Raw genomic sequence first — 26,818 nt, forward strand, 5'->3', positions numbered from 1 at the left:
TCCCAACACACTACAATGTTATAATGTGAATGTTGCCTTTGTGTCATCCCATCTCTCAATCTGTTGTGATTGAAATGTGAAATGACCAGAAGCATTCTAACATCTCGGTTGATGGGAAAAGACCTCATTTTTAATTGTGTCAAAAGTGACTTGAGAACATACTGCAAGTTGTTTCTGGTGTAAGAGAATTGGCCGTCTATAGAGATGTTGCCCAGGGGACGCCGGGATGTATTAGCTGGGAGGCTTTTCTCATGTCCCCACAAGCTAGAGCTGACAGATGTGAGCTCACTCCGTCTCGTGGATTCGAACTGGCAACCTTCAGGTCAGTAACCCAACCTTCAGGTCAGCACTTCAGCCAGCAAAAGGGTTTAACCCATTGCGCCACCACGGCTCCTGGAATACCTCATGCAGGCCACAAAGATCAGACGAGGAAGGTGCATATGATGTTTTCTCTATGTACTCTGGTCCATGAAATGCATTAAGAGCATAGTGATTCTGTCATTTTATTTGTGAATAAATTAATTCTGCTATTGTAGCATTTAAAAAAAATAGTATTTTGATTATAGAAAATATGAAAATATGGAAATTCCTTCTCTTGCTCAGAAGAATCCTCTCACTTTTGTTCAAGGCTCTTTTTTCAGTGTGGGGGGTGGGGGTCAAAACTCCATGTAAGGAAGAGGGATCAACTTTCCACATAAGAGAAATCACAAATTGTCTGTGAAGTGGGTCCAGCAGAAAGAATGACAAACTGCCAGATTAGATACACGCTTACACAGACACATAGAGACCAGAACGGAAGGGTTTTCAATGACCTCCCTCACATGTCTTCCTATCATAAACCTGCATTTTGATTAGTATACAATATCCCAAAGCAGTACAATCACTTGCTTCTGTATATTCCTGGCTCTAAAAATGTATATGAATGTTCTCCCAAAGTTATAATTACTGTATTTCATTTTATCTAGGGCACCATTTATTCCAAGACACACACCCATTTTTGGAGCTCCAATTTTGGAAAAACAAGGGGATTTCCACCATATTTAAACCCCTTCTTTCAAGAAGGCCAACAAACTTTAAAACTACTTCTTTCAAGAGGATCTTTCACTGTTTTTAAATCCCTTATTTTAAGGAGACCAACATATTTTTAAACCTTCTTTTTCAAAATCAATGTTCCCACCCAAACTGAAGCAGTAATGCCATCAGCAAAGTACAATATTTTTTTTTTTAAAGTGATTCTAGGACACCATTGATTCCAAACACACCCATTTTGGAGCTTTGGTTTTGTATAAATAACTGCATCCTAATTTTGGTGTAATATGGTAATTTATTTAGATTATTTTTAATTTTGTTTATGTGTATGTGTGGTTTTATTCTATAACTTGCTCAACAGGATTTGCCTGGAGAGTGCCTAAGAAATAATTTTGGTAAAATAGCCAGTGAGCTGCTGAACTTGCTGACCAAAAGGTCGGTGGTTCGAATCTGGGAAGCACTGTGAGCTCCTGCTGTTAGCTCCAGCTTCTGCCAACCTAGTAGTTTGAAAACATGCAAATGTGAGGAAATCAATACGTACCTCTCTGGCAGGAAGGTAATAGCATTCCATGCAGTCATGCCAGCCACATTACCTTGGAGTCGTCTACGGACAACACCCGCTCTTCAGCTTAGAAATGGAGATAAGCACCAACCTCCAGAGTCAGACACGACTAGACCTAATGTCAGAGCAAAACTTTTACCTAACCTATGTATTTAGGCTCTCAAATAATAGTACAGTAAGCACTCCAGTTTTACAATGGTTAGGAAGGCAGAACCCTCATAAAAATGGGGAAAGTGCAACTAAAAAACCCACCTGAAAGAACACTTCTTTAGGAATCTTTAGGTATTCCAGGGCAACTCTGCTGTTAATTTCTATTATTATTATTTTATTATTATTATACATTTTATCTTTTCTGAAGGAGACTCTGTAAAATGTTGACCATAAAATTGTGCAGGAGAATCTAGAGATTCTTAGGGAGAAGATGTTAATAAAATCCTCAGCTGATCAATTTTGAAAAAAATAAAACTAAAAATGTGGAGCATTTGGTGAGGCATTTATACTAGCCACACCTGCTGTTTAGCCTGGGAAGTATGTCTGGCCACTTTACATTGAACCTTCTTGGATGTGCTGCTAAGCTACAGGTTAGCACACATCATGTAATCAGTGATTTTCAAGTTTCTATGCTCCCTTCTCTCCTCACCTCTGGCTTCAAGAAAACCAGAACCAGACAGCCTTGTTAAAAAGCCAGAATTTGAATTAACCAGAATTCCCTTAGTTCAGATTTAATGAGTGAATTTAGAATAGGAAATGGGGTTGGTTGTACTGTAGGAGAAGGTTGAGTGTGTGAGCCTGCGGCTTGCTGCAAATTGTGATGTAGCAACTGAAAAGAACCTGGCTAGCCTCTTCTCTGTTTATCTTTCCAGAGGTTTATTTCCTTTAGTCTCATCTTTTTTGATGGCAGTTGGGTTGCCTTGCTTTGAGCAGGCAGGCTGTGTGAAATCACTGTGTGCCGCTTCAGTCTCTTACCATGCCAGGGAAGGATAAGGGGTTGACTTTGTGCTTCTCAGAAAAGCCATGACAGGAACTGATGACTGCTGGACAGACCACAGGTTAATCCGATCCACGATGGCTATCAAGATCGTCCCCAAACGCAGACTCCAAGGAAGAAAAACAAGGCGCAAAATGAACACCCAAGCCCTTCAGGAGCCCTCCAAACGAGCCCTTCTCCAAACAACACTCAAAGATCATCTACCCACAGAACACCCCGAAAATGTTGAGGAACATTGGAACAAACTGAAGACCTCCATCATCACAGCCTGCGAAGAAATCATTGGATACCTAACTAAGAAACATCAAGACTGGTTTGATGATAACGACAAAGAGATCCAACAGCGGATTGATAAAAAAATGGAAAGCCTTCCAAACATGGCAGAGAGACACCAACTGTGCTGCCAAGAAAAAGATCTATGCCAGTGCAAAAGCTGAGGTCCAAAGAAGGACCAGAGAACTCAAGAACATCTGGTGGACAAAGAAGGCTGAAGAAATCCAACACCTTGCAGATACCCATGACGCTCAGGGATTTTTCAAAGCCACAAATATCATTTATGGACCAAGAAACCATGGCATACAGCCCCTACGCTCATCAGATGGAACCAAAATTCTGAAGGACAAAACATCAATTGCACTACGTTGGAAAGAGCACTACCAGAACCTGCTGAATCGCAGCTCCAATGTGGCCGAAGAGACCCTCTCACAAATCCCGCAACAACAAACCAGGGATGAGCTTGCAGCACTGCCTAGTTTAGAAGAAGTCAGCAATGCCATCAGCCAACAAAAAAACAACAAAGCCAGCGGACCTGATGGGATTCCTGCTTAAATCTTCAAAGAGGGTGGACCTGAGCTGATACAACAACTCCACCAGCTTATTGAAAAGGTGTGGATGACCGAGAAAATCCCAGCAGACTTCAAGGATGCCACCATCATCACCCTTTTCAAGAAAGGGGACAGAACAGACTGCGGGAACTATCGTGGTATCTCCCTTCTAACCTCCGCCGGGAAAATCCTTGCAAGAATCCTTGCAAACCACCTTCTCCCTGTCTCAGAAGACACCCTCCCAGAATCCCAGAATGGCTTCCGCCCCTCCAGAGGAACGGTGGACATGATCTTCACTGCTTGACAGCTCCAAGAAAAATGCAGGGAACAAAACCAACCTCTGTACATGGCATTCATTGACCTTGCAAAGGCATTCGACACAGTGAATCTCAGCGCTCTCTGGGCCATCCTCCAAAAAATCGGGTGCCCTGACAAATTTGTGAACATCCTGCGGCTCCTCCATGACATGATGGCAACAGTCTTGGACAGCAACGGCTCCCAAAGTGACCCATTTAAGGTGGAATCAGGTGTCAAGCAGGGATGTGTTATTGCCCCTACCTTATTTTCCATCTTCATCGCTATGATACTTCACCTTGTTGATGGGAAGCTTCCCACCGGAGTGGAAATCATCTATCGGACAGATGGCAAGCTATTTAACCTCAGCAGACTGAGAGCCAAAACCAAGGTCACCACAACATCTGTTATAGAACTCCAATATGCTGATGACAACGTAGTCTGTGCGCATTCAGAAGAAGACCTACAAGCCACTCTAAACACCTTCGCAGAAGCATACGAGAAGCTCGGCCTCTCACTGAACATCGAGAAAACCAAAGTGCTCTTCCAACAGGCACCAGCTAATCCATCTGCAAAGCCAGGAATACAGCTTAACGGTGTAACATTAGAAAACGTTGACCATTTCCGCTACCTTGGCAGCCATCTCTCCACAAAAGTCAATATCGACACTGAAATACAACACCGCCTGAGCTCTGCGAGTGCAGCATTTTTCCATATGAAGCAGAGAGTGTTTGATGACCGGGACATCCGTAGAGATACCAAGGTGCTTGTTTATAAAGCCATTGTCCTCCCAACCCTGCTCTACACCTGCGAAACGTGGACTGTCTACAGACGTCACACCAAACTCCTGGAGCGTTTCCATCAGCGTTTTATTTGACAGTCTTTGATCTGTTCGTCCTCTGTGTTCCATTGGAGTAGTTGTTGGTATATTGTTCCTAGGATTTTTCCCCCTTCTTCATTATTATTTCCCATAGACCTTGTTCTTGTTTAAAGCCTATTTTTGTGTCTTCTTTATAGCATTGTTTTATTTGGTAGTATTGGAACCATGTTAGTCTTTTAAATTCCTGCATAATTTCTTCTTGTGATTTGATTGTTAATTCTTGACTATTGTTTTTTTTAGTAGTTGTTGGTAAGTAAGCCAGTTTTCTGTGGCCAATTCTCTTTTGTGTTTCACCTCTGTTGGTGAGATCCATAGTGGGGTTTTGTCATATAATCTCTGTTTGTATTTTTCCCATATTCTGATTAGGGAGGCTCTGATTAAGTGACTTCCGAATTTTTTTCCGTTTTCCTTTTATTATAACAGAGATAGTCATGCCACCCTGATCTTAAATCATGGCCCTCTAGTACTAGTAATTTAGTTTGATTCAAAGTGGTCCAATCTTTCAGCCATACCAAATTGCAGGCTTCATAGTACAGCTTGAGATCAGGCAGGCTGTGATGACTCATGGGCCATGTAGTCCCGTTCCTAGTACTGTTGTCCACTCGCTTTTTGCCCTCCCACCGTCCCTGCCGGAAGCTAGATGCCCGTTTCATTGGTCCTTATCCAGTGGTGGCGCAACTTAACCCCGTGACTTTCAAACTCCAACTTCCGCGCTCTATGCGCATTCATCCAGTGTTTCATCGCTCCCTGCTCCTTCCGGCGGATGGTGTGCGCCCTGATGCAGACCGGCCGGCCCCCACTCCTGTTTTGGTGGATGGGGAGGAGGAATTCGAGGTTCAGGACATTTTGGATTCTCGCTTCCACCGCCGCCGCCTTCAGTATCTCATTGACTGGGTGGGTTTTGGACCCGAAGAACGCTCTTGGGAAGATGCCTCCACAGTCCATGCCCCTGATTTAGTCCGCCGCTTCCATCAGGCCTACCCTGCCAAGCCGCGGCCCCGCGAATCGAGGAGAGAGGCCAAGTTTGAGGGGGGCCTTGAGGAGGGGGATAGTGTGATGACTCATGGGCCATGTAGTCCCGTTCCTAGTACTGTTGTGACAGATGAAGAGGAAAACTTGGGTTTCCCACCGTTTCTGCCAGATTTGGAGCCCTTGCAGCTGCAGGATGTTTGTCCACAAGAAGTCAGCCAAACAAGCCTTGTGGAAAAATGTCCCCCATTTTCTCGCCGCCTTTATTATAATCAAGATAGACACGCTCGGGAGGCGACTCGCCGAAGCGCCCGGATAGCTGCCAGACAATTAGATGATTAAGTCTATTTCCCTTGGGAAAGTTTAAGGACTCTCGCATCTGGACAGTATAGGTTTCGGTTCTTGTTCCCCAGAGAAAGTGTGCTTTGGCGGGAAAACAAGATCCTATATAGATGTTTGGCCACAAAGGATTCCTTGCGGAGTCAATTCGTCAGCTTCGGGAGTAGATTGTGTGTGGACTACGCTACTCCAGTTTCCAGGACCTTGCTCTCGTTCCAGCCCTGCCTTGTTCCCCGGACCTCGCCACGGATTTCGCCACGGACCCTGTTCTTGCTCCTCGCTTCTTGTTGCCTTGAATCAAGCCTCGTTTGCCAAGAATCTAGTTTGCTTCCTAGCCTTGCATTAAGCTCCATGGACTAAAGGACCTTGTCATCTCCCCTCACTTTGCTTGGCAAAGTGTGTGTTTCGGTTATTGGATTACAACTTTGGACCTTAATATTTCATATTGGACATTGTTTTCTTGGACTAATTTTGACCTTTCCTGAAAGGTCTACTTCTGAACTATTTTCTACACTTGCTTTTATTAACTTTATATATTTCCTCAATAAAGATATTAGATAGATTCTGGCCTCTGTGTATGGTTATTGGTGCTCTGCAGCCTGGGTCCTGACACAGGCTGAGTCCTCCTCTTTTTTTGTCATCCATTAGTATGACAAACTTTAGCTTTTGTCCTGTTTCCAAGACCAGGGAGATGATTATTTGTGTCATGGAGGGGGGGGGGGCAGGCCATGAGAAAATCAAGGATCAATGTGATTAATAAGGACCCTTGGTACTATTAGGCACACAGTCCCCACTGCAATTAGCCTCTCATGGTTGTTTGCTCTTGGTCGGTTGTCATTAACATGTCTTTTGTCTTTGAAGCTGTCACAAACCAGGAAGCCCTAATGCTGCAAGACATCTCTTCCCCCGACTTCTGTCATGCTGTGTGCTTCCTGCCAACTTCACTCAATCCTCTTTCTTTCCTTATTAATGGTGCACTAGTGATGTTTCTTTGTGTTTCTTCCTCTTTAGCCCTGGAAAGGTTTCACTGATGGTTCTTCCTGCTTTGATCATGTTATGCTGAGCTTTAGGTTGCTAAGGAGATGGGCTTTCTTATGGTCCCTGTCTTTAGATTATTCAGGTATCCTGCTGCAGATTGACATGGTTGATTGCTCTAAACTCTGTAGAGAAATAACTGATAAAGTAAGATTGGGGCTGCTCTTTTGGAATTAGATTCCAGCCAGCGCTGGATTTGCGGAGAGGGGCCAAATGCTATGATGCTCCTCTGGAAAGAACTTCACACTGCTGTCTGTTTTTAGATTGCTCCAATCTGATGTGATGGAGATATTGCTCTCCAAAAGAGAGTGCTGTCAGAAATATAATCTGATCTCAGGAGGAGTTAAGCTAGTTTCAGCCAACTGAGTTTAGCTGCTTATCCATCTGGTTGTTTATTATTTCTATCACCCCCCCCCCCAATTCTGTGTTTTTCCCCGTTTTTATCTCTCTTATCCTTTTAACAATCCTGTAAATTAGGTTATGCTTCACATGCAACATTTTGCATTAGGAGAACATATGATTCTCATGTGCAAATCATATTGAGTCTGCATACATACAGTCCAATTCATACATAATTAATTAGAATTACCCTGTATGTGTAATTTGTTGTAAATCATGTATGCAGTTCTTTCAAGGGTTCCATGCATTTTAAAAAGATTGAAATGTTTTCCTTATGGGAAAAGGAGTCCTGACAGATCGTTTATCAGGATTAAGACCATTAAGTTGAGTGACTATTTTGCTTGGGATTTCCAAGTCTAGCCAGACAATTCTCTCCTGACGTTTTGCCCACATGTGTGGCTGGTATTTTCAGAGGTTCTGTTGGCAATGAAGCAAATGGAGTGTATATAAATACGTCTGTGGAATGTCCAGGGTGGGAGAAAGAACCCTTGTCTGTTGAAGCAAGTGTGAATGTTGCAGTTAGCGAGCTTGAATAGCATTGAGTAGCTATGAAGCTGCAAAGTTAGTCAGTGAGGGTGTGCATAGAGGTAGCCTGGGCTTTGTTGCCTGGAGGCATCCTCTGTTGGGAGGTGTTAACTGGCACTTCATAGTTCTGTCTGGAGTTCTTTTTGAGTTTGAGATTTCTGATTCTGGATGGTATTCTTTGTTTATTGTCTACTAACAGGCTTCCAAATGGGTTATTCAAAGGTGAGTAGGAGGATAAAGTTATGAACGTTTGCTTTTCTATCCATGAGGAGAAAAATTTTGCAAGCAGAATGTTCTGGGTTCAGTCTTTTTAATCCCTGCCCCAGAACTTTCTCCTTGTAAGTAGAAAACAAACTTTTTGAGTGGCAAAAGATTAAATAGCCACAGCTACAAATCTTTCAACACTGCTGCCTTTTGCAGCTACTGTTTATTAAATCTGTCAGGACAGAAGGCTGTTATGTTTGTCTACTGTGTGACATCTACCTGGATTCTCAGATAGCAAATCAGCACATTTATATTCTCCTAGGTGTATTAATGTTCTATAGTGAAACTCCTTTTGATCTTCTACTGTGGGTTTGAAATTTATCTGTCTATATTTTTTTATTAACTTACTTTATTTATGTCAAGCTGTTTACCTGTATGAGACCCAAGGTCTTCATTAATTGTTATTGTTGGTTGTTTCTAATTTGAAATAACAGGTTTTTAATAAATCCCTATGAATCTAAATGTTTGGGGAGAAGAGGAACAATCTATAGAAAATGGAAAAGAAATTAACCCTAATCCATGGTTTTCTTGATGCTTACATTCTGTGTATAGTGAGTAACCACTAGACATGTGTGCAGATCCATTTTAGTCATTTTCCTTATAATAATAATAATAATAATAATAATAATAATAATAATAATAATAATACTTTATTTCTTCCTTCGTGGTGTCTGTGGAATGCACACAAATGGTAGTTACCTGTACCTGTGCAGCATTTCGGAACTATCACAGCTGTTTAAAATTGGCCATCACCCCGCCCTTCCTCCCCTGAGGATATATAGCACACAGGCGGGGTTATGGCCTTGTTCCTTTTTCTTCTGCCGCAGCTTGGAACTTAGCTGTTAGGGAACTCTCTAGGTTTGTTTCTTTATTTTTTGAATAGTTATTTGGTTTTTTGTTTGTTAGGACCATGGCTTTGGGCTTTAAAAAGTGTACCGGCTGTGCCGGGAACCTGCCCAACACAGATAGCCATGACAAGTGCCTCCTCTGTTTGGGGGAGGCACATTCAGTTAAAACTTGTCAGGCCTGCAGGGCTTTCACCCCGCAGGCCTGAAGAAACAGGGAGAAGCGCCTTAAAGCGCTCCTTTATGAGCGCATGCTTTTACCTCCCTCGGAGAAGGCCTCAACCTCCCTCCTGCCGGAAGAGCCTCCAGCTTTGCCGCTCCTTACCTCTCCAGCCAAGCGGCCACGCTCCGCTTCTCCGGCTCCTGCGTCCTCCTCCCGGCCGGTTGAGGAGAGCCACAGCCGGAAACAAAAGAAAAAGAAGTGTGCAGAGGCATCTGCCTCAGCTGCGTCTGCAGCACGCACAAGGCCTCAGAAGGAGCCGCGTCCATCCGGCTCCTTGCTAGCTCCACCCACGCCGACTCAGAAGTCTCGCGAGACCGGGTACCTCATGCCGAGGACGCCGGGGCGAGATGCGGAAGTGGCAGTCCTCCCCGAAGCGGAGGCAGGCCCCCGCAAGAGCACTGGAGTGCCTGATTTTCTGCCGAGGGCGGCAGCAGCGGAGCTGGGCTCCAGGCCCTGGCGGCTGCCGGAGGCCTCAGCATCGAAGGCTGTAAGCTGTGGTGAGCTTTCCCCCTCGGGCCCGTTTCTGCCCTTGAATGTGGCTGCATTTTCAAATGACTTACTTGACTCTCCATCACTGGGCCGGTCCTGCAGCCCATCCCATTATGGCTCTTCTCAATTTGTGTCGCCCCCTAGACGCCGGAGCATCCCCAGCAGCCTTGTGACTTGGCAGGGTGGGCCTCAGGCCTATACCCCAGTCTGGGAGGACTTTGTGCATCGCTCCCCAGGAGGGAGAGCCTATGTATTTAGCCCTGTGTTGGTGCCGGAGCGCAGTCACTCTCGGCCCCCTATTCTCTCCCCTCAGGGGAAAGACCAGGCCACAGCAGACCAGCTTGAGGCCTTGGATGTGGAGGCTTTGGAGTCTCTCTCAGCCTCACAAGATTCTCACTTCCAACAAGAGCCATGCTCTCAGGACCAGCCTGAACCGGTTGGATCTGTTGACACTGCAGCCTTTTCAGCTTTATTGTCTCGCCTTACTAAGGCATTGAAGGTGCCGGTCGCGCCTCCTCAGAAACCTGTAGAGGATTTTCTTTTTCCTTCAGACCAACAACAGCAGGCTCCTCTGCCTGCAGCGGTCCTACCAGCGATTCCGTACCTTCTTCAATTAACCAAAACTCCTGACATGGCTCCCCCTGTGGTGGCTCCCGTATCTAGGAGAGCTGATCTCTTGTATAAAATAGACCTTTCCATGGCTCCATAGGTCGCTAAGCCTCCAGCCCCAACACCATTGTCGCTGACATGGCTACGGGGAGAAGGGCCACAACTTAAACAACGCCATCCGATAAGGAAGGCAATAAGCTGGAAGGCCTAGGGAAAAAAGTCCATGCAGGTGCGGCCTTTGTGACTCGCTTAGCCCACTATGGGGCTTATCTATCTTCTTATCAAGAGTATCTGTCTAAGAAGATGGGAGCGTATATTGCCAACCTGCCACGAGATCATCGCGCCTACGCTTCTGCGATTCATCAAGAGGCCTTGATGGTGGCAAGGGCCCAGAAGGACATGGCCAAACACATGGCCAATGCAGCAGGCCGCATGTTTGCCACTTCTACTACCATTCGCCGCCATGCATGGCTGAGGGCGTCTACGCTTTCAGATGCAGGCAGGGCCTTAGCTGAGAATTTGCCTGCCCATGACTCCGGCCTATTCAACCCCGACACTGACGACAAGCTTAAGCATAAGCAAGACGTGTGCCAAGCCGCTCATAAGTATGGCTATACGACACAGAATACTTCCTATGGCAGGGGTAGGTGGACACCATCCTCTTCCTCCTCCTATACTCGCAGACCCTATATGGGGGGATCGAGATCCTTCCTGCAGACCACCTTGGCCCACTCCTCACATCAAACGCAGCCTCCTCGCTTGCGGCAGCAGAGCAGAGGACGGTACCAGTCGAGGTCCATACGGCGTTTTTAGCGCCGTCACTTCTCCTCCTCTTACGTCTCCTCCTTTTTCCCCAAGTGGCAGGCCATTACCACGGACCAGTGGGTCCTGAATATACTGGACTCAGTTTGGCTATGAAATTTATTTTTTGTGCCCGGACAAGGACTGGCTATGTGAAGGTAACACAGCCATCGGAGGTCCTGAACCAGGAGGTCAGCACTCTGCTGAGTAAAGGGGCAATAGTCCCCTTGCACCCTACTTTGTTTTCTTCTGCCTTTTTTGCGATACTTTTTGGTTTCCAAAAAGGGCTGAGGCCAGCGTCCAATTTTGGACCTCAGGGCCCTGAATCAACACATTTGGTTGCCCACGTTTCGGATGGTGACTTGGCCAACCATCCTCCCACTCCTGCCGGAAGGAGCGTGGTTCGCGACTGTTGATTTGCGCAATGCATATTTTCACGTCGCGATCTCTCCGCGACATCTTGCATTCGCTATTGGTCATGAAGCATATTGTTTTAGGGTTCTCCCCTTTGGGATCTCTACGGCACCCAGAGTCTTCATTAAGGTGATGGCGGCAGTGGCGGCCTATCTCCACACTCATTCTGTCATGGTGTTCCCGTATATCGATGATTGGTTGTTGGTGGCACGATCTCGTTCTTTACTCCTTCATGACATTCAGTTTACACTCTCACTCCTTCAGGACCTCGGCTTGGTAGTCAACTACACCAAGTCCAATCTACGGCCCTCTCAGAACATCGCCTTCATCGGGGCTGTCTTGGACTCTGCCACTCACAGGGCATACCTACCGGACGACCGGTTTGCAGTACTTCGCAAGGCGGCTCTCCGAGCAAGACACCAGCCCTGCGTCTCAGCCAGCCATGTAAGGTCTCTTCTGGGATATATGGCATCGACTACGGCCGTTTGCCCGCTTGAGGATGAGGGCCCTGCAGTTTTGGTTTCTGCAGGTCTTTCACCCTCTCCGAGACAACCCCTCAATGCGTCTCTACTTACCATCCTCAGTCCAACTCTCGCTCCATTGGTGGCTGGTGCGAGCGAACGTGTGCCGCGGCATGCCTTTTCGGACTCACGAGCCATCCCGCATGCTGACTACAGATGCCTCCCTGGACGGCTGGGGAGCTCACACCGGCCGTCTCTCGGTACGCGGACTTTGGTCGCCGTCCGAACAAACTTGTCACATCAATCTCTTAGAGATGCTGGCTCTGTAAAAGGCGGTGCAAGTGTTCCGCGACGTTCTCCATGGTCACACTGTGCAAATTTGCACAGACAACACCACGGTGGCGTGGTACGTAAACAAACAGGGCGGGACGCGATCACAGTTGCTGCTCGCCCTCACGCTGACCCTGTGGAACTGGTGTCTGCGCAACAACATCTGCCTGATAGCGGTACACGTTCCGGGCCATCTGAACATGCTGGCTGACCAGCTCAGTCGATCTCACAGCACCAGTCACGAGTGGTCCCTTCATCTGGCCGAAGCCGAAGCCCTCTTCCATCGGTGGGGTCAGCCGACTGTGGACCTTTTTGCGACAAGCCTCAATTCCAAATGCCGGCACTTTTGCGCTTGGGGGGGCAAGGCAGTTTAGGACATGCTGCCTAGGGGATGCGTTTCTCTTCTGCTGGACAGGTCCCCTCCTTTACGCTTTCCCTCCAGTGCCATTACTGTCCAGGGTGGTAGCCAAGATCTACCACGACAGCGTGGACGTGATTCTGGTAGCACCATGGTGGCCCCGCCAGCCATGGTTCCCTCTCCTGGCATCAATGGCAGTGGGCCAGTATTGCGACCTTCCTCGTTGGCCAGACCTGTTGACCAGCGAGCACGGGACCCTTCGGCATCCGGATCTCGCCTGGCTACACCTTGTTGTGTGGAGGATCCAGCCCAGCCACTCTCCACAGCAGTTTTAGACATCCTGGCGGCGGCCCACAGGCCAGGCGGTCCTATGATCGCAAGTGGGCCAAGTTCACCAAGTTCGCAAGGGACCGGGGCGCCGACCCTCTGGTGGCTCCTACACCGCTACTCCTTGATCTCCTGGCGTCGTTAGGACGTAGAGGGTTAGTCCTTTCTTTGATAAAGTGCTATTTGTCTGCAATCTCGGCGTATCGCAAGCGCCAAGGTCTGTCTTCTTGCTTCCAGGATCCATTGGTTGAAGTGTTCCTTCAGGGTTTCAAAAATACTTACCCGCCACGAGCCCCACTGCCTCCAGCTTGGCGACTCCACTTGGTGCTCTCTGCGTTGGCGACGCCCCCCTTTGAGCCACTTGCCTCGATTGACCTTTCCTTTCTGTCATGGAAGACAGCATTCCTTGTCGCTGTCACCACTGCTCGCCGAGCCAGTGAGCTCTGTGCTCTCTGGGCAGATGAGCCGTATATGCGGTTCCATAAGGACAAAGTTGTCATGCGGACAGACGTAGCCTTTTTGCCTAAAGTTGCCACACTGTTCCACGTCTCACAAGACATCATGCTCCCGGGATTTTTCCAAAATCCATCCACGCAGCTCGAACAGTCCCTCCACATGATCGACGTTTGGAGGGCATTGGCATATTATGTTAACCGTACCAAAGACATTAGGAAGTCTCCTCGTCTCTTCCTGCAATATCGAGCTGACACCAGGGGAACGCCGGTGCCCTCCAAAGGTTCTCCGCCTGGGTCGTTGCAGCGATCCGGCTAGCCTACCAGCTGGCCGGTGAAGAGGCCCCGGCTGGACTCAAAGGCCACTCCACACGGGCCTTGCTTTTTGCCGTGGGATTCCCTTGGAGGACATCTGTCGTGCGGCAACCTGGGCCACACCGTTGACATTTGTGACCCACTACAAAGTGGATCTCGTGTCCAGGCGTCAGACAGCCTTCGGGAGAGCCGTGCTATCTTCGACGTTGGCATGATGCCCGCCATCCATGGTGATTAGCTTGCTAGTCTACCATTTGTGTGCATTCCACAGACACCACGAAGGAAGAAAGTATGGTTGCTTACCTGTAACTGTGTTTCTTCGAGTGGTGATCTGTGGAATCCACACAACCCCGCCCTTCCTCCACGCTAACATTATGCTTTTTTCTTCAGCCACTGCGTTGGCAAGGAACAAGGCCATAACCCCGCCTGTGTGCTATATATCCTCAGGGGAGGAAGGGCGGGGTGATGGCCAATTTTAAACAGCTATGATAGTTCCGAAATGCTGCACAGGTGCAGGTAACTACCATTTGTGTGGATTCCACAGATCACCACTCGAAGAAACACGGTTTCCATACTTAAAGCAACCATACTTTACTTCACATGGGGCATGGCCCAACTAGCACAATTTACAAAAACAACAGCATAAAAACATTAAACAATATACAAAAAATAGTAAAACACAGTAAAACAATAAAACAAGAGTTAATACAGCAGTAAATCAATCAATTTTCCTTTGGCCAATCCATCTTCTTCAGCTTGGTCAGATGGCTGTAACGTCAAGGGCTTAGCCATCATGGTTTCCTGTCATGAACGGGACCATGTGGCAGCAGATCACATCTCCTCCTCTCCTTTTCTGGAGCACGCAGTGCACAAAGAGGCTGCCATGGCCAATTGGAATAGAAGAACATCATGACATGTCTTACACCAGGGGTCCCCAAACTAAGGCCCGGGGGCCGGATAAGGCCCTCCAAGGTCTTTTACCTGGCCCCCGCCCTCAGTTTTATAATATAACTAGCTGTGCCCGGCCACGCGTTGCTGTGGCAAAGTGGTGGTGGTATTGGTTAAAAATTGTTGTGTAATTTTTATTTGATGTTATTTGCAATTTTTTATTAATTTTATTGTAAGTTATATTTTTATTTATTATATTTTATTATTTTCTTGTATTATTTTTAGTTATTTTCTGTTATTATAGTATTTTATTGTATTAATTTTTAGTGTTTTTTATTATTTTTTATTGGGTTGCTAGGAGACAGTTGGAGGAGCTTAGCCTTCTAACTGGCAGCAATTGGATAAAAGCAATTATTCCTCTCTCTCAAATTAGGACTTTATTTTTCTTTTCTTTTTGTTGTATCAACCTAGAGGCATGGATGATGGATTGTGTTGTCAAATTTCGAGGTTGGGGGGCCTGTAGTTTTGTGGGTCGCCGTGATGCCATCACTCTTTTATATATATAGATATTTTTATATCAGTTTTAATAATATAATATATTGTATATACATATAATATTGATAATAAGCTTATGTTATACAATATAATGCTAATAGTAATACCATATAATTATATTAATTATATGTTATATATTACATATTATATAATAGTATAGTGGTATAGTTCAATATAGTAATATATAATGCTAATATTGTGTTATGCTAATAATATAATTGTCACAGACAGAACGCCACCAGATAAAGTTCAACATAGTTTATTAAAGTTACAGAACTAAAAAGTGCCCGTATGAAACAAGGACTAGGCAAACACTTGCCTTCAGTGTAAAAGGTACACAAAAAAGACTCCGCTGATACCTAAGGCGGTTCAAAAGCTAAACCGGATTAAACGGGAGTTTAATCCGGGTTAAACAGAAAATGCTTACTTCAGCCCGGCAATTTAAACAAACAAAAGTTGATAAACAAAGACTGAAAGAAACATAAAAAGCTGGCAGCAGATTCCTCTCTGCTACTCGAAAGCTGCAAATGAGTAACTAAGGTTGTTACTCCTCCGTGCAACAAACGGGATCCGGATCCAGGCACATCAATCAGGGTAGCAACGGTCAGCAGGGTCCCAGTCCGGTCCGAGGTCGAAAGCCAGGTACAGACGTCTTTAATTCACCAATTCCACCGAAAGCCACAGAAGGGGTAGGCCGAGGTCGTAGTCAGTCAGTCCGTCCAGCGTCAATCCAGAGTAGGCAATTAATGTCCGTCAAGAAGACGACGGAGGTCCAAGCTAATAAGATTAAACACAGATTGCACAACAAAAGCCCACACAGTTCCTCCCGCCGTCTATGCCCAGTGTCCTTGGTAACTTACGTATTCAGCAAACGAAACACACCCGTCTTCAGGAAATTCCCAACAAGATCCCAAGCGTTCGTCCAGATTACCTTGCCCAACGCAATTAGCCCTGGATTCTAAACCCCATTTTATGCCAGTTTACAACTCCTCATCGCTGTCAGCTGTTACCCTAATTCCAGGTGCCTCATCATCATCATCCTCATCAGAGCTAAAACACCTTTGACTACGCCCCACAGCATCCCCAGCTGTGGATCCCGTTCCATCCCTCCAACTCGTCCACGGGTCCGATCCTGCAACCCGCCAGTCGCCTCCCACACTAGTATTGCCGGTGACACCCAAATCCTCCCTCACACGAGTCCATTCCATGTCATCCTCCTCTGAGCTAACCACCTCTTCCTCCATTCCCTCGGTAAAACCCTCAAAGGAGTCTTCGTCTGTTGGTTCTGCAAATAAGTCCCGCAGCCGTTTCCTTTCTCGCTCCTCAAGAGAGTCTGACTCTCGAGGAGTCTTACGACCACGTCTCCCAGTATCGGAGCTATAAGGCTCAACCATAACACTATCCCCTCTCACAAAGGCCTCCTCCTCCAAAGGTGGAGATACAGCAGTGATTTCTTCAGCTACAGTGTTACGGCGCCCAGAAGTATCTAACTTCAACAAAGAACGGTGAAAGACAGGGTGGATCTTAAAAGAAGAAGGCAAACGCAATCTAAATGCCACAGAAGAAATCTTTTTAGTAATAGGAAAAGGTCCCAAATACCGTGGCGCAAACTGTCCTCCAGCCTGTTTAATATATTTAGATGATAACCAAACCAGATCCCCTTCCTCCAACTCCTCCCCGGCTTGTCTATGGCGGTCGGCTTGAGTCTTCTGCGCTGCCTTAGCTTCTAATAACAGCCGGCGAGCAACATCATGTAAGGCAGCCATTTCAGAAGAACGGTACACAGAGGAAACCACATTGGTTGACGGCGCCACCCCTCCCCGCGGATGGAAGCCATAAGTTAATTCAAATGGGGTGTGTTGACTAGACGTATGTACAACGTTATTATAGGCAAACTCAGCCACCGACAACCACTTAACCCAAGCACTTGGTTGCTCCAGACAGAAACAACGTAAATACTGCTCCAACAACCCATTCACTCTCTCAGATTGACCATCTGTTTGTGGATGAAAAGCAGAAGACACATTCAATTTGGTTCCCAAACAGTCATGGAAGTGTCTCCAAAAACGAGACACAAACTAAGGAGCTCTGTCAGAAATAATAACCTCAGGAGCTCCATGCAAACGGAAAATATGTTTGGTAAATAGTAAAGCCAATGTAGGAGCCGCTGGAATTGTTGAACACGGTATAAAATGAGCCATTTTTGAAAATAGATCCACCACCACCCAAATACAGGTATAACCCCCAGACCTAGGCAAGTCAGAAATAAAATCCATGGAAATAATCTGCCATGGTCTCTCAGGAACAGGCAAGGAAGATAATAAACCCCTAGGGCGCCCGACAGGCGTCTTACTCTGCTGACAAACTGCGCAGCTATCACAAAAGCGGAGAATGTCCTGTTGCATCTTTGGCCACCAATAGTTTCTGGTAATGAGTTGTACGGTCTTAAACCTGCCAAAATGCCCAGCCATTGGTTCGTCATGATGTGCCCTAATAACTTCCAACCTGAGTGCACCTGCCAGTACATAAATCTGACCATTACGTACTAATACCCCCTCCTGGTCTTGTAAATGAGGCAACATAGTACGATTCCCTACCAAAAGTAGCATGAGTTGTTCTTGAGTCCAGTTATCATCCTTCTGAGCCTCTAGGATTTGAGCATGTAACCCAGCCTCATTGTCCACCACACATAAAGAGGCTGTAGGCAAAATAGTCTGACACACTGACTGCTCGCAAGTTTTGAACTCAGGCTTACGAGATAATGCATCTGCCCGCAAATTTACCTTCCCTTCCACAAACTGAACCTTAAAATTGAACCTAGAGAAAAACAAAGCCCATCGAATCTGACGTTGATTCAATTTCTTGGCAGTTTGTAAATGTTCTAAATTCTTGTGGTCAGATCTGACTACAATTTGATGACGTGCGCCCTCTAACCAGTGCCGCCACACCTCAAAAGCCACCTTGATAGCCAACAATTCTTTTTCCCAGATGGTGTAATTTTGCTCAAAAGGTGTTAGTTGTCTGGAGTAAAATCCACAGGGACGCAGAATCCCTGATGAATCTCTTTGCGATAATACAGCCCCCAGCGCATAACTAGAAGCGTCTGCTTCTACTATGAATGGTCTATCAATGTCCGGATGGATTAGTATGTTATCAGCCTGAAAACTAGACTTCAACTGTTGAAACGCATCGTGAGCCTCCCTTCCCCACACAAACGGTTGTTTTTTACGCAAGAGTTGCGTTAAAGGTACAGTGAGTCTGGCAAAGTTTGGGATAAACTATCGGTAGCAATTGGCAAATCCCAAAAATCGCTGTACATCTTTTTTGGACTTAAGTTCTTGCCACGAGTTGACTGCGTCAACTTTGTGCGGGTCCATTTTTAATTCTTTTCCCGAAACTACATGTCCCAGGAACTCAACTTCAGACACGTGAAACACACATTTGGAAGCCTTAGCAAAAAGCCCATTACCCCGTAGACGGTGTAGTACCTGTTTTACATGCTGCTGGTGTTCCCTTTCATCCTTAGAAAAAATCAATATATCGTCCAAATAAACCACTACAAATTGATCAATTAAATCCCTAAATACATCATTTATGAATCTTTGAAAGACAGCAGGTGCATTGCATAATCCGAAAGGCATTACTCGGAACTCGTGACATCCGAAACACGTGTTAAATGCCGTCTTCCATTCGTCACCTTCCCGTATCCTAATCAAGTTATACGCCCCCCGCAGGTCAAGCTTGGTAAAGATCTTAGCCCCTTGCACTCTCGATAGTAATTCCGAAATCAAAGGTAGCGGATATCTATCACGAATGGTGTTTTTATTAAGTACCCGATAATCACATACTAGTCTAAGCTCCCCCGTCTTTTTAGCTACAAAGAACACAGGTGCCGCAGTTGGAGAGCTAGATGGACGGATAAATCCCTTAGCTAGGTTCTCGTCAAGAAATTCCCTCAAGGCTTGTCTTTCTGGTACCGTTAAAGCGTACAACCTTCCTGCTGGTAACTTAGCGCCCTCTACTAATCTAATCGCACAATCGTATGGTCTATGAGGCGGCAACTTGTCTGCTTCCTTCTTACAAAACACATCTTGAAATTCCCTATATTCAGCAGGCACTCCCTCCATGTCAAGCTGAGAAGGACTAAGAGCAAAACATTCCTGCCTGTTAAAAGCTATAGTACGTTTCACCCAATCCACTTGAGGATTCACCAAAGTTAACCAATCCATTCCCAGAATTACATTATATCTTGGTAAGCATGTAATGTCCCAAACAAACTTTCCAGTTACTCCTTGTACCTCCCACGTTATTTCTGAGGTCTCACGATTAACCACCCCAGACTCCAGTAGTTTCCCGTCCGCTCCTTCCACCCATATATTGCATGCTTTGCGTACTATAGGAAGCCCATGCTTCCTTGCAAACCCAACATCCACATACGAGACCGTAGCCCCTGAGTCCAGCAGTGCCAGAGTAGAAGCAAGATCTTTTCCCCCAACAGATAAAGAAATGGGTACAAAGACATGTTTCTTCCCCTCAAGTGACTGCTTTAGAAGCCCTAGTGCGTTGGACTCATGTCGCACTAGGGCTGACCTTTTCCCGAAAGCTGAGAAGGCTTAACATTACAATTTCTAGCAAAATGCCCAGCATTCCCGCAATACAAACACAGTCCTAATTGTCTTCTACGGTCCTTTTCTGCGTTGACAATTTTCTAAACACCCCGAGTTCCATAGGTTCCTCCCCTTTTGCTACAGGTGCCCTAGGCGCAGATACAGTTGGCGCATACATTGCTCTAGACTGTTTGCGAGATTCGAACCGGGCGTCTAAATGCAAAACTTTAGCCACCAAAGCGTCCCAGTTTTTCTGCCGGCTCTAAACGCGCCAATTCATCCTGGAGATAATCATTCAAGCCAGCAATAAACAAGAGCATAAATGCATTCTCTCCCCAGTCAAGTTGATGACGATAAGAATTAAACTTGTTTAAATAGTCCAAAACAGACCCCTTTCCCTGTTTTAACCGATAAAGAGCCCAGCTAGCATTCTCCATACGGAGGGGGTCCCCAAAAGTGTCAGATAGTAACTTCTTGAAATCATTTAAATTGTCCTTGACTGGGTCATTTCCCAAAATTAAATTAGTGGCCCATTGTCCCGCAGGACCGGTCAATAAACTCAAAATAAACGCCACCTTACTGGTGTCCGTAGGAAAGGCTTGTGCGCTAATCTGGGAAAAATAAAGTTCAATTTGCGCCAAAAAAGTGGGCAGTTTGTTTCGAGACCCATCAAAGTGTTCGGGAGTCATTACATGTCCTTTAGCTGGCTGTGCTGCTTGTGCAGCGTAAAAGGCAGCCTGTAGCTGGTCAAAACGAGCCTTAAGCTCCTCCATCGTCTTCTTAACGTAATTTCCTAACTAAAAAACTTTTTTATGGGCGTTGGGAAATCTGTCACAGACAGAACGCCACCAGATAAAGTTCAACACAGTTTATTAAAGTTACAGAACTAAAAAGTGCCCGTATGAAACAAGGACTAGGCAAACACTTGCCTTCAGTGTAAAAGGTACACAAAAAAGACTCCGCTGATACCTAAGGCGGTTCAAAAGCTAAACCGGATTAAACGGGAGTTTAATCCGGGTTAAACAGAAAATGCTTACTTCAGCCCGGCAATTTAAACAAACAAAAGTTGATAAACAAAGACTGAAAGAAACATAAAAAGCTGGCAGCAGATTCCTCTCTGCTACTCGAAAGCTGCAAATGAGTAACTAAGGTTGTTACTCCTCCGTGCAACAAACGGGATCCGGATCCAGGCACATCAATCAGGGTAGCAACGGTCAGCAGGGTCCCAGTCCGGTCCGAGGTCGAAAGCCAGGTACAGACGTCTTTAATTCACCAATTCCACCGAAAGCCACAGAAGGGGTAGTCCGAGGTCGTAGTCAGTCAGTCCGTCCAGCGTCAATCCAGAGTAGGCAATTAATGTCCGTCAAGAAGACGACGGAGGTCCAAGCTAATAAGATTAAACACAGATTGCACAACAAAAGCCCACACAGTTCCTCCCGCCGTCTATGCCCAGTGTCCTTGGTAACTTACGTATTCAGCAAACGAAACACACCCGTCTTCAGGAAATTCCCAACAAGATCCCAAGCGTTCGTCCAGATTACCTTGCCCAACGCAATTAGCCCTGGATTCTAAACCCCATTTTATGCCAGTTTACAACTCCTCATCGCTGTCAGCTGTTACCCTAATTCCAGGTGCCTCATCATCATCATCCTCATCAGAGCTAAAACACCTTTGACTACGCCCCACAGCATCCCCAGCTGTGGATCCCGTTCCATCCCTCCAACTCGTCCACGGGTCCGATCCTGCAACCCGCCAGTCGCCTCCCACACTAGTATTGCCGGTGACACCCAAATCCTCCCTCACACGAGTCCATTCCATGTCATCCTCCTCTGAGCTAACCACCTCTTCCTCCATTCCCTCGGTAAAACCCTCAAAGGAGTCTTCGTCTGTTGGTTCTGCAAATAAGTCCCGCAGCCGTTTCCTTTCTCGCTCCTCAAGAGAGTCTGACTCTCGAGGAGTCTTACGACCACGTCTCCCAGTATCGGAGCCATAAGGCTCAACCATAACAATAATATATTGTATGTACATACAGCTGCTCTGAGTCCCCTTCGGGGTGAGAAGGGTGGGATATAAATGTAGTAAATAAATGCAGTAAATAAATAATTAATTTTAGACTTAGGCTCGGCCAAAGTTTGACATGACTTGAAGGCACACAACAACAACAACAACAACAACAACAACAACAACAACAATCCTAATTAACTTGACTAACTCATTGGCCAGTAGCAGGCCCACATTTTCCATTGAAATCCTAATAGTTTATGTTGGTTAAAATTGTTTTCATTTTTAAGTATTGTATTCTTTCGTTGTCGTTGTTGTTGCACTACAAATAAGACATGTGCAGTATGCATATGAATTTGTTTGTATTTTTTTTCAAATGATAATTCGGCCCCTCAACAGTCTAAGGGATTTTGGACCGGCCCTCTGCTTTAAAAGTTTGGGGACCCCTGTCTTACACAAACTGTGTCAATGGGCTGACCACCTCCATTGCTCTCAGTTGCATCCTTGTGCTTCAGTCCGATTGCCTTGCCTTGCTGCTGCTCAGCTTGATTTTTTGGCTTGTCTTGACTTGATCTCTCTCTGGAATCTTTTTTATTTTTCTTTATTTTCTTGGTTCTTTTTATTTAGTGGGTCTGACTGGGAGTTGGGAACATGTGGGATGGATGGGGTGTGTGGCACGTGCATTTGGGGACTTGGGAGAAAGAAAGAGCATTTGTTTCTCTTTGGTGTGTTTTTCTGTAGAAATATTTGGGTGGCTCTTAGAGTGGTGGGTGCACTGTGGGGTGGGATCATAGAATCATAGAATAGTAGAGTTAGAAGAAACCTCATGGGCCATCCAGTCCAACCCCCTGCCAAGAAGCAGGATGAGGGGTAACTGCAACATGAGTAGTGTGTTGTCTGTGTATGTATATATGTACATGTTTGTCTATGTGTATTGTAGGTGTATTATAATATTAAAATATTTTTTAAAAAGAAAATAAATATTTGAGTGGCTCTGTAAGCTTTAAATCACTTTGTTTTAATTCCCCTCCTCTCCTTCAGAAAATACTACTAAAAATTATTATTGTTATTAAAACAAAAAACCCCATTCTCAGAAAACAACTACCTAGTTACCTACCACCTTCCTTTGCAAACTAGTTCTCTCTTTATATATTTCTCTGTGCTGCTCGTCTCTGTCTTCAGAATTTTCTAGTAAAAATATAATAATAAGTGTTGGCTGACTGTTGCTACAAAGACCAACTACAACACTTAGCTGAGCTTCAATCTGTGGAGAAACTTGCCCAGAATCCATTGTCTTCCCTCCTCTCCTTCAGGAAATACTTCTAAAAGGTGATGATGATGATGATGATGATGATGATGATGATGATAATTCCAGCAAACACAAAGAAAACCCTCGTTCTCAGAAAACTACTACCTACAGTTACATACCTACCTACCCCAACCCCAACCCTAAAAATGATGGGAAGGGGACCCTGGGAAGCCTCCCCATTGTTGCCAATGGGCCAGATCTGTGGTCCAAAAATGGCCATCCAGCTTCATGCCCATTTTTGGGAGGTGCGCGAAAACGGATATGGAGTCTACCGGTATCTGGCCAGCAGAAACGGATCGGGATTCAGCTGAAATGCACAAGCCTAGTAACCAGTAACAATTAGGAAGAATTTCTAGCTGCTATCTGGTTGACAATGTAGCAAGCTGCCTCAAGGGTTGATGAGTCCTATTGGAGTTTCTTAAAAGTGAATAGGACAGTTATCAGTCAAGGAAGATTTGGCTGTGGATTGCTTTCATTGATGGGGTTGGTCAGAATGGCCCTTAGATTATCTTTCAGATTTACAGTTTTGTGATTCTTTTACCTCTTTGGTTTAGGAATTTGGGGAAGGGCCGTTGCTGAGTGACAATAGTGTATGTTTTTCATGCAGAAAATCTCTAGTCCAGCCTTTAGTACATTCAGTCCAGAAAAGATCTCATGGGTCATATATTCTTCTGTGTGAGACAATGAATGTCTGCTGGCAGTCAGTATAAACAGTGGGCATAAGACATGGCATAAGACACATGCTTATATACAGTATGTTCATACTAGCATGAAAATGTTTCAATAAACTGAATTCCCTTCTTTGGTTTTCATTTGTTGACTTGTCTGACATTATAAATCATTTTTCTTTTTTCTGTGCTCCAGTTTATTTCACTTTCATCTCCCAAAGGAATAGTAATGGTCTTGGTAGGATTTTTTTCTCATTTGGTGGAAGCTTCACAAGCAAAATCTGGTTTTGCTCAAAATTTCATTGGATAGATGGAGATAGATAAATAGATTGATTGATAGAACAAGCAAATGTAAAACTGTATTTATAAGTACAACAATGGATGGTCAATCAATTCACTGCCAATGGAAGTGGTGAATCCACTTCTGATTTCACTGTTGCTCCTCTGCAGCTACTCTCATACCCACTGATGAACTGCTTTTGGCCTTCTGCATAGTTCTTTGTGTCTTCATGTTTTCAATAATAAGCTGTGACTGGAATCTTCAAGATGGATTAACCCTAGACATGATAAAGATTAACCGCATCCAGTGTTTCTGTCAGTGTTTTGCTGAAAGGAGTCTTAATTTACTTCCATTGTAGCAATTTTCAAAAATATAACTGTTGTTAATCTGTTGTGGTATAAATACCCTGTTTCCTCGAAAATAAGGCATCCCCAGAAAATAAGACCTAGTAGAGGTTTTGCTGAATTGCTAAATATAAGGCCTCCCCTGAAAGTAAGACCTAGCAAATTTTTTTGTTTGGAAGCATGCCCGCCAAACAGAACACCAGAGCAGGCAGGATCAGTAAATGTAAGCACCACACATTGTTGTACATGGAAATAGTGGTAGTAACAAGAAATTCTTGATAAGATTAACAGTTTGGTTATGCTGGTTTGTGATGACAACTACTGTACAGTATATAATAAATGTTCATTTTTTTGTTCAACAATTAATGTGAATTCTCCTTCATGGAAAAATAAGACATCTCCTGAAAATAAGACCTAGCGCATCTTTGGGAGCAAAAAATAATATAAGACACTGTCTTATTTTCAGGGAAACATGGTAGGAGGTGAAAAATGGAGAAAGGGGAACCTTATGCTACTTTCAAGAGTCACAGATTTATTTTAGCATGAACTTTCATGGATTATAATCCAGTTGATCATGTACATGCCAGGCTGTGGCGCAGGTAAACAGCTGCAGCAATAAATCACTCTGACCATGAGGCCTTGAGTTCGAGGCCAGCCTGTGGCGGGGTGAGCACCAGTCAATTAAAAATAAAATATAGCCTCTGTTCGTTGCTGACCTAGCAACCCGAAAGATAGTTGTATCTATCAAGTAGGAAATAAGGTACCACTTATAAAAGTGGGGAGGCAAGTTTAACTAATTTACAACGTTGGAATGAGGAAGTAAGGAAGTGCCATCAGAGTGGATGATGAAGCAGCTGCTCCCGCCTGTGGCCAGAATCGAACATCCCCTCAGGAGAAGGTTAAATTGCCTCTGAGTGTGTCTGTCTGTTGTCTCTGTCTCTGTCTCGGTTCGATGTGTTTATGGGCATTGAATGTTTGCCCTATATGTACATAATGTGATCTGCCCTGAGTCCCCTTCAGGGTGAGAAGGACGGAATATAAATACTGTAAATAATAAATAAATAAATAAATAATACATTGTTGAGCATAACTGTTAGTCCTAAAGATGCTTTTTTTGTTCCCACCTTTTTTTAAAATTACTTTTGTTGCAAAAAAGAGAGATTATCTTCTTCATTGGCTACATTCAAATTCTCCTAATGAACATGGAAGTATAATACCTAGTTTGTTACCAAAGATATTTTTTCTCTGATATGCCTTTTGTTTTCTTCTAGCATCAATAGTGCTTCAGAAGTGGTGGTGCCAAATGCAACCATGTCTAGAAGGAGAAGAGTGTAAGGTGCTACCAGATTTGTCTGGATGGAGCTGCAGTACTGGAAACAAAGTAAAGACAACCAAGGTATTTCCTTCTTTATGCTGTTTGGAGTAGTTTTAATGTGTGTATGAGAGGGAGAATGAGAGGGGCCCGTTTGAAACTTTAGCTCTCTTATCAGAATCCTCTTGGTGGCAAAAATTTTAAAAATCCCAAGGTAAGTAATTGGTCTTTCTTTATGGGTGTTGAATACAGTCTGTCTTGTTGAAACAATAAATCTATAGACAGAGTTCATCCCAATATGCCAATGAAATGTAATAGTGATGCATGTTGTGGATTTGTAAGGCTTCTGTTAGCCATTGCCTATTGGAGCAGGTTTCCTGTTCTCTGCATCATGATCCAGCCAAGGACTTTCCAGCCTGTCACAGCTCCTCCAGTTGGAGCAATCATCTGTGACAGAGAGCTACATGATTATTATTTTCATGGCTTGCTGAATACCCTGAAGAACAAGGTATAATTAAAATTTTATCAAACTCATTAGTAATTACATGTATGTCATGGTTAATCAGTTGCATAATTTTGTAATCATTGTTCATACAGTGGAGTATAATTATTCTTCAAGCTTTGCTTGCTTTGCAACTTCAATCTCCATTCCACACAAAACACCCTATAAAATTGTTTTGCAAAATAGCAGTGTCTTGTTTTTTTCCTTATCTTTTCCTCTGTAAATAATATGTTTACACTAAATTGCTTTAAAAAAAGAACATCAGCCTGCATTAGTTCAAACATGAAAACATCGCTGAGTAATCCTACCACTTTCATGAGCTTCATTTTATTCACTACCCAGTTCTTTTTGTTCATTTCCCACTTTTTATTTTCACTATTGTCTTTTTCTGTAGTTTTCAGTTACCTAAAGTTACTGAATGCTGAGCTCTTGGCAATAACTGTTTTTGCTCACAGCTGCATTCACCTCCAGCAAGAAACAACATCTCTGTTCATGGCACATCTAAGGCACACTAATGCCTTGATCATATTAGATTGTATGTACTCCTGTGACGTATTGTAAAGAGCAACCATTGGAACATTTCCCATTCTTCATTAGTTAGGACAGCTTGTGGCAGCTTA

At 44.7% G+C, this 26,818-nt stretch overlaps 1 protein-coding gene across 2 annotated transcripts in view; it reads left to right on the plus strand.

The window, feature by feature from the left end:
* tafa3 (TAFA chemokine like family member 3) overlaps window positions 1-26,818 on the plus strand; it is a 165,648-nt gene that overhangs the window by 123,618 nt on the left and 15,212 nt on the right. For both annotated transcript variants that reach the window (XM_008109846.3, XM_062978665.1), the window contains exon 5: window positions 25,656-25,780. In XM_008109846.3, the coding sequence (XP_008108053.1) occupies window positions 25,656-25,780 (125 nt within the window). The remainder of the gene's footprint in view (window positions 1-25,655; window positions 25,781-26,818) is intronic.

Source organism: Anolis carolinensis, chromosome 4 (assembly GCF_035594765.1).
Source record: "Anolis carolinensis isolate JA03-04 chromosome 4, rAnoCar3.1.pri, whole genome shotgun sequence".
NCBI lineage: Eukaryota > Metazoa > Chordata > Lepidosauria > Squamata > Dactyloidae > Anolis > Anolis carolinensis.